Raw genomic sequence first — 14137 nt, 5'->3', positions numbered from 1 at the left:
ATGCACAATGCTAGGCGTATTCTGTAAAGTGGTGCGCATAAATTCTAATGTGCGCTGCCAAAGGGGGGCATGGGATAGGCGGGTCATTGGCATTTTTTTTTTAAATCTGTGCACTGTTATAGAATACACCTGCTCAGTGCCTAATTTAGGCGTTGGCATTTGCACCATGTTTTACTTGGCATATCTGGCCGTAACTACATTTAGTCACGTGGATGGGCACTCAACGTATTTATTTTTACATTCTTCTTTCCCACTGTTATCTAAAAACAGGTTTCAGTTCAAAGTGGCTTACAAATATGTTCTGGTTGGATACAATTGTGTTCTTACATTTCACATTTATATTGATACTTGTGTTGATTTACAGTTTGTTTGCACTTTGGTTTGGGCTTGTAGTGTTTTTATGATTTGTATTTGGGATGAATATCAATGGCTGTGTTGTGTTTTTGTTTTGTTAAGAGGTATGTTTTCAGTTCATTCCTAAAGTGTAGATTGTGTTGCTTCTTGTGAACTTTGGTATTGAGTTCCACCATTTGGAACTCGGATAATTGAAACTAGCCGTGTAAGTAGATTTGTATGTTATATTTCGACAGTTGGGTAGGTGAAGAAGTAGGTAGTTTGTGGCTTCCAGGCTTGTGTTTCTTGGGGATAGTTCAATCATATATTCTGATGACTGACCAAATAATATTTTATGGACGATGGTGCACACTTTAAGTCTTGCCTTGATAGGTAGCCAGTGTAGTGTTTTGAGTAGGGGAATAGCTCTTTTGTATTTCGATTTCTTGAAAATTAGTCTTACTGTTTGCAGCGTTTTCAGTGCGCTTTCCTTGCAACCCACGTATTCTGCATTTGCAGTAATTAGTTGTTATAGTATTGTCGATTGTACTATAATCTAGAATGATTGTCTTGGAAAGTAATCCCTGATTCTTCGCAGTTTCCATAATGTTCTGAAGCATTTGGTTGCTACTGCTGATATTTAACTATCTAGTGTTAGGTATTTGTCAAGAGTAATTCTCAGTATTTTAACTGTATTCCAATTTGGTATGTTTGGTGGTTAATTGTGAAGTTTTTGTTGTCTGTGGCGTTGTGCGGCCTTCACAGCTCTTGGAATTTGATTTTAGTCCCTGCTTGAGTTTGACGGTTTCTGCCTAACTTTCCATAAGGGCCAGCCCTGTTTTAATTTTATCCGCTATTTCTGTGATATTATTGAAAGGAATGTAAATGGTGACTTCCTTGTCATCAAGCAGATGAAGCTATTACGTATGGGTTGTGTCCATCAACCAGCAGGGGGAGATAGCACTCAACTTTTCACAGTGCCTCATGGCCAGCTAGCTCCACTGCCTCTTCAGTATTCTCTATCTCCCCAAGCAGGATGGCTGAAGCTTCTTCGAGTTCCATCAAAAATCTGCCTGGGGGTGGCTCCTGGCTTGCCAGTTGTTAGCTGGGGTGTTAGAGGCTATAGCAGCTTCACTTTGAAGGCACATAGGTCAGCCCTTTCCCTGTCCTTTCCCACTCAGTGGATGCAGGCACATTGGTTTGCCTTTCCCTGACTTTTCCACTTATCTGAGCCTCCGGAGTGATTTTATTTACCTCTTTTGCCTCTGCTTTCCTCACAGCGTTAAAAAATAAATAATTAGTCGCGTCGCGCTTTAGCGCAGCAATCTTGGAAAAGAGGTTTTCTTGAGATTCTTCTGCAGGACCGGAACTGTGATACTCGGTCTAGTGAGGTAAGAGTGTTTTTTTACTCCTCCGGGGTGGGCCAGCGATCGGGACGTTTTTGGCGCGAACCGCCATTTTTGAAATTTACCGCCATTTTCGGCGATGGCTGTGGAGACTAAAGCGCTGTTTTAAATGTGGCAAGCGCAAATCAGCAGCGGGGCTCTGTAATTCGTGCTGTACAGACAGCAGAGCCGGCCCGAGCATGGCGAGCAGCGATCTTTCGCACTCTGAGCTGGCAGCAGACGCCATTTTGGATTTCCCACATGGCGCGGCCTCCGTTGCGACGGAGAGCCCTGAATCCGGTGGGGGGGGGGGGGGGGAGTCCTCTGAGTGAGGCTGATAGCCCTGGGCAGGATCCGGGTGGTCAGGGAGCGGTTTTCTCCCCTGATTTTGTTTTAATGCTGCATAGGGCATACATGCTTAAAAGAGCTCTTCCACAGGGATCTTCGGACCCTCTGCCTGCCCCCCCCCCCCCCCCCCCCCCCCCGGTGGATCCTGGCCTTTTGGAATTGGCTTTGCCTGTTTCCTATCCTCCTGATAAACGCAGAAGTGCTAATTCCCCTTCTGAGTGTGGCGCACCCCCCCCCCCCCCCCCCAAGGCTTCCTTCTGTCTGTGCAGTGTGACCGGAGTTCTGTGACTCAGTCTGGTGAGGTAAGAGTCTTGTAGCTCCTCCGGGGAGGGCCCGCAATCAGGACGTTTTTGGTGTGAATCGGCCATTTTGAAATTTTCCACCGTTTTTGACGATGGCTGCGGAGGTTAAGCGCTGTTCACGTTGTGGCAAGTGCAGATCCACAGCGGGGCTTTGTAAATCATGCTCTTCAGACGTCGGGGCCGGCCCGAGCATGGTGAGTGAAGTTTCTTCCCGCTCGATAGAGCTGGCAGCAGGTGCCATTTTGGATGCGCCACATGGCTCTACCCCCGCAGGAGCGGAGGGATCTGAAGCCAGAGGGGATCCTCGGATGGAGGCTACCAGAGGAGCTGCTTACCCCGGACATGGCTGCAAAGGTTGGTGAAGTTGCCACTATAGCCCGTTGGCTCAAGAAGCTATCTTTTCAGCATATCTGCTATCTGGCCAGCCTCCGCCTGAAGCCTTTAAGGCACATTCCACAAGAGCGATTTCCTCTTCTTGGGCTGAAACTGGAGCACTCTCTCCAATAGATATGCAATGCAGCGACATGGGCTTCTAAGCTCTCATTTGCCCGACATTACAGGCTGGATGTGGCTGCCAGGAGGGATGCGCATTTTGGAGCACAAGTGCTGGCGCGTGGTGTGGCCTGTTCCCACCCTATCTAGGGATTGCTTTGATACATCCCATTTGTAATGGATTCATCTGCTTGATGACAAGGAAGGGAAGATTAGGTTCTTACCTTGGTAATTTTTCTTTCCTTTAGTCATAGCAGATGAATCCATGAGCCCTCTCTGATTTTGATTAATGCTGTTTTGGGTTCCGTTTTTCCTGTAGCTATGTTCCCTCATTGGGAGAAGTTGGAAAACCAGTCTTCAGGATTTCTGTTCTGTTACAGGAGGTTGAGTTCGTCCCTCCTTTGAATTACTGCTCCTGTTCTGGGTCGTTCGCTGTGAGGAAAGTTCATGTTCTACTTTGCGGTGTAACACTGCTTTGGAAGCTTCAAATACTGAGGCAGATGGAGCTAGCTGGCCAAGAGGCACTATGGTTTTTCAGTGCTCTCTATCTCCCCCTGCTGGTAGGTGGACACAACCCATTTGTAATGGATTCATCTGCTATGACTAAAGGAAAGAAAATTACCAAGGTAAGAACCTAATTTTCACATTTGCATACATACATATTCATAATGGTTCTTCAAAAAATGCACACACCCCAGACTAAAACACTGAATATGAAGCCCAGTATATTAAAGCAAAGAAGTTGTTTTTTTTTTTTTTTTTTTAATTGAAATGAGCCAGCACCAAGGGAAATTTCTCTTCATTATGCCCCTCACATTCACCCAAATTAACAAGGGGAACGTGCACTTTCCCTAGGCCTGACACAGTACCATCTCTGTTCGCTCTCTCCAAATCCCAGCTCTTTCTCCTTCCTTATTGGCAACTCTCCATACCATGCCATATAGATGGGGGGGGGGGGGGTAAAAAAAACCCTCTTCCAAACACCAAATATACCCTCCACTGGGAAACTGGAACAATGTAGACTTACACATTCCTACACAGAAACTACATGCTAGCAGAATTCTTCACCGAAGTTGCACATGCAGAACATGGACAGACCCTCATAAGATACAAAATAGGGAAAAGATGTACATGTCGCAAAGTAATATTTTTAAAGCAGTCCTTAAAGTATAAAAAATATTTTTCTACCTTTTTGTTTTCTGAGCATTTTATTTTTCTAATTGGGCTGATCCCAGTCTGTCACTTTCCACATGTCAGTCTTCTTTACATTCTTTTCAATGTTGGCGTTTCCATTTCTTCTGTCTTGGCTTTTCTTTCCTTCTCTACATCTGTCTGATAGTGACCTTTCATTTCACCCCCCCCCCCCCCCCCCCCACTTTGTGTTTTCTCTTTCACTTCTCATCTACCTACTAGCTTTTACCATTTGTCTCACTTATCCAGCCTCCTAAATCCCTATCTTTCATCTACCCTCCACTGGATCTCATCACCCTATCAGTCCCCAGCTCCATCCCTGTCTTTCATTCCCTTGCTTCCAAGACCATTCTTCTCTTACCCTATGCCAGCTTCCTTCCTCTCCCCCTTTGCAAGGTTGTGTCATTCTCCCTCCTTTCTCTTAAGGTCCCGTTTTAATTGCTCTCTTCCCTTGCCCCCCACCAGCCGCAGTCTTTCCATCTTCTGGGCTGCCAGCAGCATTAGCAGTGTAAACACACTGCCTTTGTTTGGCCCAGAAGCCTTCTCTCTGCAGTGAGCGCCCTGCCTACGTGGAAACAGGAAGTCTCAACAGATAAAAGGCTTCTGGGCCAGGCAAAGGTAGTGTGCTTACATTGCTAATGCTGCTGGCAGCCTGGAAGATGGAAAGGCTGCAGCGGGAGAGGAAGAGGAGTGACACCAGACCCTGTAGGGAGGGGTTGGAAGGAGAGAAGAGATGCCGCAATGCAAGCCATTTGGAGAGGGCAGTGCCTCCCCCCCCCCCCCCCCCCCCCCCCAAATTATGCCTATGCTCCATGGGCTCCCATTCTGGAAGCACACATCCGCTGGTCTCTTGTGCTGCACATGCGTCTCAGCCATGTGGACCTCCCTAGTTTCACCACTCACTATTTTGTAGAATATGCCACTGATAGACCATGTTTCCCCTTTCTGCGTGTTGTCTTGTTGATCTCCAGGTCAGTGGGAGCTCACTCCACAGGGTTCCTCTCCGAGGGAGCCCGTTTCTGGCCCGTTTCTGATCACAGGGTTGCTGAGGGTGGGTCCCTTCAGGTTTGGTGCCAGTAAGTCTTCACTGTACCCATCCTCCTGCACTTGCAGTACTCACCCTGCAGTTGATGCTCCTGTGACTTGACTCCAGTTTGCAAGTGCAAGCCAGCTTTTTGTGTGGCAGATTGTAGGGGGCTCTCCTTCACTGGGAGGCATCAGCTTTCCTCTCCCAGCTCCTGGGTTACTCCTGGGTTACTGGTGTCTCCTGGTCACGCGCCCAATCGACCATTCTTCACTGCTGACTGGCTCTCACCTGCAGCATGGCCAGAGGCTCCGGTTTGCAGGTGAGCGCTGGCTCTGTGTGGCAGATTGTAGGGGTATTCTATAAACTGCACTGTAATTTAGGCATATTCTATAAAGTATTCCTAAATTAATGCCTATTTTGTAGAATATGCCTAGACGTATTTTACGCTCACTTTTTAGGCGTGATATATAGAATCTAGTCCTTAGTGTGCAGTCAGCATGCAAGTTATAGAATAGTAGCACTTGCGTGCAAGGAGGTTTAATTGATAGGAGACGTCTTGACAAGGCTGTAGCTGCCATCTTGATACACTCAAACCAAAGCAAACTACTGGTCCATATCAAGCCGTGCATGGGCAGTCCTTATTTCTAATAAGCATTTGCTATTGTTTTGGGTGACTCAATATGGCATCAAGCTACTACTACTACTTAACATTTCTAGAGCGCTACTAGGGTTACGCAGCGCTGTACAAATTAATGAATAAGGATGGTCCCTGCTCAGAAGAGCTTACAATCTAAAGGACGAAATGTCAAGTTGGCTTCAGGCCAGATAATGGGCCAAGCACATTCCTGCCATCTCCAGTCAATTAAACCTCCTTGCTTATGTGCATAACTCATTGCGTTAATGAGCAGGACTTGGCTATAATTGCATTAATTTGCACTAATTAGCAGTTATACACAACTGCCCTTAGTTGGTATTCTAGAAAATGTGTGCACAAAATCCATACTGCATAACTGCAAGGGAGTGTGGACCTGGGAGTGTGGACTTAAGTTAACAGGTTAGAATACAGTCAGGTGTGAGCATTTACACCAGCCATTGACCTAGTGTAAGTACTTGTGCGTAAATTTACATTGACATGACACTTATACCTCACAAAATCCCAGTTGAGCTCCTTGCAGTTTACAAAAAATTGTCACTGGGCATTCCCAAAGACAAGTAGAATACATTGCATTCAGTCTAATAAAGTACATTTCATTTCTCATTAAATTGCCTAAAGTATGTTTTAAGAGCATTCTTAAAAACTTTTTTAGATTTGAGTCAGCCCTTGAATATTTAAATGCAAAGCATTCTAGTGCTTGACAGTTTGTCATTACTATTACAGTACCCCAATCTATTTCTCTGAGAAGGGACTACCAAATCAGATAAATGCTCAGAGGCTAATCCATTTAAAATTGAAAAAGTGTGCATAATTTAAATATAATCCGAGACCTGACGGGCAACTAGTGAAACAACTCATATTTTGAGACTTGACAAATCAGTCTAGCCGCCATATTCTGATAATTTTGCAATCTCCTGTAGAGACCCTCGGATATTCCCACCAATACAGAATTACAGTAATCCTATGTGAAGCAAAAGCTTATGCTAGAATTCTAGCACAAGTGCCTCCTAACTTCAGGCAAGCTTTTGAGAATTACCACCTTTGTGCATATATACCATGTTCTGATTCTATCTAGGATAGATTATTGTAATGTCATCTATGTCAGGTGCTCAAAAATGTTTAGGTACAATTCATACAGAATACAGCGGCATAGCTGATACAGCTCATAAATTTGATTCGGTTACCTCATTTTTTTTATGGCGTTCCATTGGCTCCCTGTAGAGGCCAGAGCACAATTTAAGCTTTGCACCATTATTTTCAAAATCACGAACGGTGACGCTCCACACTATGATTGGATCACATTTCTTCATAATAGTCCTGTTTATAGGACTCGCTATCAGATGTTACGCTTTCCATCGTAAGACAAATTAAATGTGAAAAAAGTTTGCTTTCTTCACTTAAATATCAAGTAGCCTCAGTTCGGAACTCGCTGCCCTTTCAGATTCGTTCACTTACAAACTATTTGATCTTAAAGACCTTAAAAAATTTTGTTAAATTTTAAAAAATGTACTGCTCAAAAATTAGATTGTGCTGGGTATTTAAGATTGTAATTCCTGGATTTCTTGTCTATCCATTTTCTTTTTTGAACTTTGTAATCTGCATAGAACCGTTCGGGTTTCTGCAGAATAGAAGTCTTGTGTAACATACTGTCTCTCAACTGATGTAAGTAGATTTGGGTGCAGCTACCCACAGTTCCTACGGGATTTGTAATAGTATTTCATAAAGATCTAGGCAGCTGTGTGCCTTTTATTAAACAAACCACCATCTTGCTGTCTCAATCCAGACGCATGCCAAAATGGACTTAACACCTGACTACCGCATGGCTCTAGCAGTAATTTCATTTTTGGCGCGTGTCCGAAAAATAATTATTTTCAGATGCGCGTAGGTCCTTACTACCCAAATTCTTTACCGCTAGATCTGACTGGCGGTAAGGTCAGAGACCCAAAATGGACGCACGGCAATTATGATTTTGCCGCACATCCATTTTCAGGAAAGAGACCTTTTTTACAGGCGTGCTGAAAAATCTGCGCACGTCCAAAACCCACGCCTGCATTTCCACAGGTCACTTTTTAGCACAGCTTAGTAAAAGGACCCCATAGTTTATTAGCCATCGTCTCTACTGCAGCTGCAAAGTGGTGGTCAGGATTTGCTAAAAATTGTGACGTTCGTTTTGTATTTTGCTGTTAATCTTTTTTTTTTTTTTTTTTTTTTTTTTTTTTTTTTTATCTTAAACTGAGTAACCAGAAAACAGTTTTTATTTGGCACAACCTCACCTTGATTATTGTGTGTAATTCTGGTCACCGCATCTTGAAAAATGTATAGCACAATTAGAAAAGGTACAGAGAATGGTAACCAAAATGATTAAGGGGACAGACAGAACTCCTCTCATAAGAGGAAAGGTTAAAGTTAGGGCTCCTGAGCTTGGGGAAGAGACTGCCGAAGTTCTTTCAAAAAGTACAAAGACTAGGGGATAATCTATGAAGATACATGGTAATACTTTAAATTGGAGAAAATATTTTTTTCACTCGACAGTTGGCAGAGGATATGGTAAAGCAGTGTATCTGGGTTTAATAAAGGTGTGGAAAAGTTCCTGGAAAAAAGACCAACAGTTAAGACAGACACAGGGGAAGCCACTGCTTATCCCTGGGGTTGGTTGCATGGAATCTTGATTCTGCTCTTTGGGATTTTTCACTGTTGGGGAAAGGTGCTACTCTTTGCGATCTTTCCATCACTGGGGTAACCAGAAATGATTCAAGCCAGCTGCAAATATTAAATATGGAATTGTATAGTAGTTGGGTTGGGGGTTTTTTTGTTTTTTAGAACTGATAAAGTAGGGTGAGTCATTAGTCCTAACCATTCATAAAAATTAGTGTCTGCCCTTACCACCACCTATTTTGTAGGTAGTAAGAGCTCTTGCACTAATCCTGTGCTAATCAGTTAGCACCTGGCAATGCAAATGTGCTGATTAGTGCAGAAACGCACACTCTTCCCCCCCCCCCCCCCCCCCCCCAGACACGCCTCCGGTCAAAAAATAAAAAATTATTTTTAGTGCATGGGCAGTGGGCACATTTTGAAACCTGCTTACCACAGGACACCTCAGTGCCCACTTTTAAGCTGCAGTATGAACGTGTTAATGCTTACTGCAGCTTAGTAAAAGGACCCCTTAGAGATCTATTTCTTTCAGGTACCTTGAAAACAGGACAAATTAATTCTATTCATGGAATTGAGAGAGTTTTTTTTTTTTTTTCTTATTTTCTTACTACTTTATCCCCTCAGACAGACCTATTAAAACTCCTTCTCTTTAAAAATTATTATTTGGCATAGAAAGTAATAAAAATTTTACTAAGGTGCGCTGAAAAATGGTCTGCGGGTTTTGGGCTCACAATCATTTTTCAGCACACCTGTAAAAAAAAAAAAAACTCAAAAATTTTTGACGAAAATGGATGTGCAGCAAAATGAAAATTGCCACACATCCATTTTGGGTGTGAGACCTTACCGCCAGCCATTGACGATGCGGTAATGACCTAAGCATGTCAAATGCCACTTGCGGCACATAGCTGACACGTACCAGAAAATAAAGAATATTTTTCAGACATGCGTAGTGGACATTCGCCAAAAATGAAATTACTGCAAGGACCACGCAGATGCTGGACGGTAACTCGGAATTGGCATACGTTGGGCGCATGTAGACACTTACGCGGCTTAGTAAAAGGGCCCCTTATACTTAAAACTAAATTCAGATCTTGGTTCAGATATGTCTACTAATGTCTGAAAATAGTTGGACAAGTTTCAGGACCTCTTTTACTAAAGTGCCCTAGAGATTCCTGGTACAGCAAATGCGCTGCAGAGCTGCATCACATTTGCTACACGGGAATCGCTAGCTAGCAAGGTTTAGTAAAAGGGGGACTCAGTTATCTAATTAGGGGTCCTTTTTCTAAGCTGTGGTAAGAATTCGCCTTAGTGCGCCCTTACATAGGTCTTTCCTGCAACTGTAGAAATCCCGATTCTTTTTTTTTTTTCCGTTAATAGCTGTGAATCATTTGCACATGGCCGCTTTTAAATTTACTGCGGGAGCACTAACCGTCCCCTATTAAGGAGGTGGTAAGAGTGCCCACATTATCCATACGCTAACCAGTGTGCAGTAATGTAGATGAACTAACCGGTTAGAGCAACACCCACTCTACACCCCTAACATGAGGGGCTTCTCAGGAGCAGACAGTGAGCATTACTGCATTATCCAGCTAGCTAGCGGATTATGATCGTTTTTGTAGGTCTTACACGCTAATGGAAACATTAGCACACAACCTGCAAATAAAAGAAACTGAAACCCTTAAGTGTTTCATTCAAAGTTGTTCCTTTGCAGTGGCGTTCCTAGCCTGCATGACACCCGGGGCAGATCGCCAATGTGCCCTCCCCCCCCCCCCCCCCCCCCCCCCCCCACGAAATGACACCTCCCCAGGTGCACGCCGCTGGGGGGGGGAGTGCCGCGGCGCGCGCCTGTCGGCTGAGTCAGAGTTCGCTAACTTCGTTCGCTGCAGCTCCCCTCTGCCCCGGAACATGTTACTTCCTGTTCCGGGGCAGAGGGGAGCTGCAGCGAACGAACGAAGTTAGCGAACTGACTTGGCCGACAGGCGCGCGCCGCGGCACCCGGGGTGGACCGCCCCTACCAACCCCCCCCCCCCCTTGGTACGCCACTGCTTTGGATGTTAATTTTAAATTATTTTTAAAAAAAAAAGAGAAAATTCTGGAAATGTGTGTTTTCTCTCCTGCAGGGTATTCTGGAACGTCTGAATGCTGGTGAAACTGTAATTGGAGATGGAGGTTTTGTCTTTGCCTTGGAAAAGCGGGGGTTCGTCAAAGCTGGACCTTGGACCCCAGAAGCTGCAGTAGAACACCCTGAAGCAGGTAAGAATGTTAATGTCTTAAAATGCATTGCTAAATATTACTTGGGTTATTACACATAAAATTAGTTAATTTTTTAAGGGGCCATTTTACTAAGCTGCGTAAGTGTCTACGTGCATCCAACATAAGCCAAAATGGATTTACTGCATGGTTCTTGCAGTAATTTCATTTTTGGCACGTGTCCAATACATGCGGCCAAAATATTTTTGGATGCGCATATCGGACACACACAAAGTGGCATTTGGGGTGTGTAGTCATTACTGCCCAGTTACCGCGTGAGACTTTACCTGTAGGTCAATTACTGGCAGTAAGGTCGCAGACCCAAAATGGACGCGTGGCAATTTTGATTTTGTCACACGTCCATTGTCGGCAAAAATTTTAAAAGGCCTTTTTTACAGGCGCACTGAAACGGATTGGCGCACGCCTAAAACCTGCACCTACACTACCGCAAGCCATTTTTCAGCACACCTTAGTAAAAGGACCCCTTTGTGTTTAAGCCTTGAAGAGAAACTCTTCAGTCCAGCTAACTACCTCTACAGCCCCTCTTTGGGATATCCCCATTTTCTCCTTTATCCCTCTCCCCACTCCACCACCAGTTTAAAAAAATAAAAAAAGGCCCTGTCTTAGAATTTTGCCACTTAGCCACCGTCCCAAGCTGCACATGTCTGTAACATTTAGGAGGAGATTCTATATATGGCACCTAAAAGAGAGAGAGAAAAAATTGGCACTGAAATCAGTGCTGACTAAGTGTATTCTATGGCGCCAATTATAGAATACGCTTAGTTGATATCTCAGTACCTAAATCTACGCGCATTCGTTTATACCAACAAAAATGTGGCATAAATCCTGGCGCATAGATTTATGCGCACTGGACCATATTCTATAACTACGCGTGTAAATTTTTGCATGCATGTTAGAAGTTTGGCGCACTTCGTTACAGAATATGTTTAGCAAGTTGTACACATAAATTCTAATCAGTACCAAGTAGTATTTGATTAAGAGCTGTTACGCTACTTAACTTGTTAAGCCAATTAAGTTACACATGTTTGTTATAGAATCCCCGTCAATTTCGGCACGGATCTCTAAGCATGCTATATAGAATCCGGGGGTTAACTCGTAAATTGGTGTACTGATGTTCACTGCAAACCTACCAAATATAGTGATCTCGGGCAGAGATTTTAAACCAAGGAGTGATATACCTAAGGATCAATTTTCAGAAGACTGTGCCTCTAACTTTAGGCACAGACCCCAGATTCCATGTAGCGCGCCTAGATCTTAGACGGTTACAACTCATTCAGAACACTGCAATCCGCTTGATCACTAATATGAGGAAATATCATGTTACATTGCACTTCAAAAATGCTCATTGGCTACCAATCAGTCACCATATAACTTAAAAAATTTTCACTTCTAGTTCACAAGATCCTGGCTACTGGAGAACCATTATATCTCTGTAGTGATCTTATCCTATACAGTCCTTTGAGAACTCTCCGGTCAGCTCAACAAAACCATGTAATCATCCCTTCTTATCACGTTGTTATTCATGAACATATTAAAAACTTGTTTTTTTGGATGGGTACCCGTTTTGGCCGCCTTCCCCCTTTGCAATAATAAAAACCTCTTTTTTGGCAGTGCTTCACTCAGCTGAGAGACCAGGAAGTCCCTGAGCCAATCACAATGCGTTCAGCCGAGCTAACGTGCTGTGATTGGCTCAGAGACTTCCTGGTCTCTCAGCTGAGTGAAGCACTGCCAAAAAAGAGGTTTTTATTATTGCAAGGGGGGGGGGGGGGGGAAGGCGGCCAAAATGGGTGCCCATCCAAAAAAAAAAAAACGTCCATTTTGGCCCCCCTTAATAATAAAAACGTCTTCTTTTGGCAGTGCTTCACTCAGCTGAGAGACCTGGAAGTCCCTGAGCCAATCACATAACGCGTTTTGCCAAGCTAAACACGCTGTGATTGGCTCAGACTTCCAGGTCTCTCAGCTGAGTGAAGCACTGCCAAAAAAGACGTTTGAGCTGCGAAGAAGTTGCAGGAGATATTTCTTTTTTTCTTTGCAGCTCGTCCCAGCAGGCAGGCAGTCTGGGCAACTGCCTGGGGGGAGCTAACCATGCTTCTCGGACTTTTGAAAGGCTTTGAAACGGATCTGGTGAGTTTTGGGGGGGGGTTTTTTGTTTTTTTTTTGTGAAGGACGTCCTTGGCATGCGCAAAGCAGCCAGCATAACGCTTGGTTGCTCTGCGCATGCTTGACCGGCCCACTGGCCGAGTGTTTACCAATAGAATAGAGAAAGCAAGTGAGCTACAACGAGCAGCTCATTTTCATTCCCTTTCCTTAATGCATGCCCATTCCTTACTGATTCACTAAGGGAATTTGTAAGCAAAGGGCTCTAACGATTTTTTTTAGTGCATCTTCCTCTTGGACATTTAGCATAAAACAGATGTCATATTGACAGTGGCGTAGGAAGGTGGGGCAGTCCTCCCCGGGTGCACGCCGCTGGGGGGTGTCGGTGCCTCGCTGGTTCCTTGCTCTCTCTGCCCCAGAGCAGGTTACTTCCTGTTCCGGGGCAGAGAGCAGGGAACCAGCGAGACACCGACACCCCCCAGCGGCGTGCACTCGGCGGATTGGCTCTCCTGCCCACCCCTCACCGCCTTCCAGGTATGTTCTTCTCGGGGGGGGGGGGGAGGGTGCGCCGCGGCAACCTGCCCCGGGTGTCAGCTGCTCTCGCGACGCCACTGCATATTGAAAATGCCCATCCACATGGCCTAGGAGAGAGTTGTATATAAGGATATGTTTGGTTCCCTTGTAAACAGAGGAAATATGATTCAGGTTGCTTCAAATGAAGGCTAATTCATAACAGATGCTGGATCTGATTGAGCTGAAAGCAATGGTGAAACTACTGGATCAAAACTGTAATTTAAAACAATATCATAAGCGGTTAGTTTGGATAAGGAAACACCAGTGTAAGACTTCAAATTCTAGTTCTAGAAGTTGATACAGAATTCTCTTTCAGAAATCCTCAGCAGAGAAGTACCAACAGTAGTCCATGGCAGCTGCTCCCCATGTTAAAAATGTTTTGCATTTTGTACCAATGATTTTTGCCTAGAACAGAATAACCTAGCCAGAAGTTTTTAAAATGTGCTAAAGCTACATCATGGGTTAGTCTTTTGATGTTGTGAGTTCAGGTCTGCTGTTAAGCTGTGAGTCCTATGACATACAATTTTTGCTTTGCAGTTCGTCAGCTTCATCGAGAGTTCCTTAGAGCGGGATCAAATGTTATGCAGACCTTTACCTTCTATGCCAGTGATGACAAGCTGGAGAATCGTGGGAATTATGTATTTGAGAAGTTCTCTGTAAGTAAATGTGATCTATACCTGTTCGTACCTACTGTAGTATCCAGTGCTTTTTTTGTAGGAAAAAAAGGTACCAGTTCTCTGCGGAACTTGACTGGAAGTATAGAGTGGATCCAGATTTTGCCTATTTTATCCATCCATGTGCAGTTTTTCTC

The 14137-nt window shown here is 44.3% G+C and overlaps 1 protein-coding gene across 1 annotated transcript in view; it reads left to right on the top strand.

Moving 5' to 3' along the window:
* The window catches only part of LOC115463048 (betaine--homocysteine S-methyltransferase 1), a 48275-nt gene that overhangs the window by 10884 nt on the left and 23254 nt on the right, over positions 1-14137 (top strand). The window contains exons 2-3 of the mRNA XM_030193234.1: positions 10506-10638; positions 13864-13982. Coding sequence (XP_030049094.1) covers positions 10506-10638; positions 13864-13982 — 252 coding nt within the window. The remainder of the gene's footprint in view (positions 1-10505; positions 10639-13863; positions 13983-14137) is intronic.

The sequence above is a fragment of the Microcaecilia unicolor genome, chromosome 2, assembly GCF_901765095.1.
Source record: "Microcaecilia unicolor chromosome 2, aMicUni1.1, whole genome shotgun sequence".
In the NCBI taxonomy this organism is placed as follows: Eukaryota; Metazoa; Chordata; class Amphibia; order Gymnophiona; family Siphonopidae; genus Microcaecilia; species Microcaecilia unicolor.
This window is presented reverse-complemented; position numbering and strand designations above follow the sequence as displayed.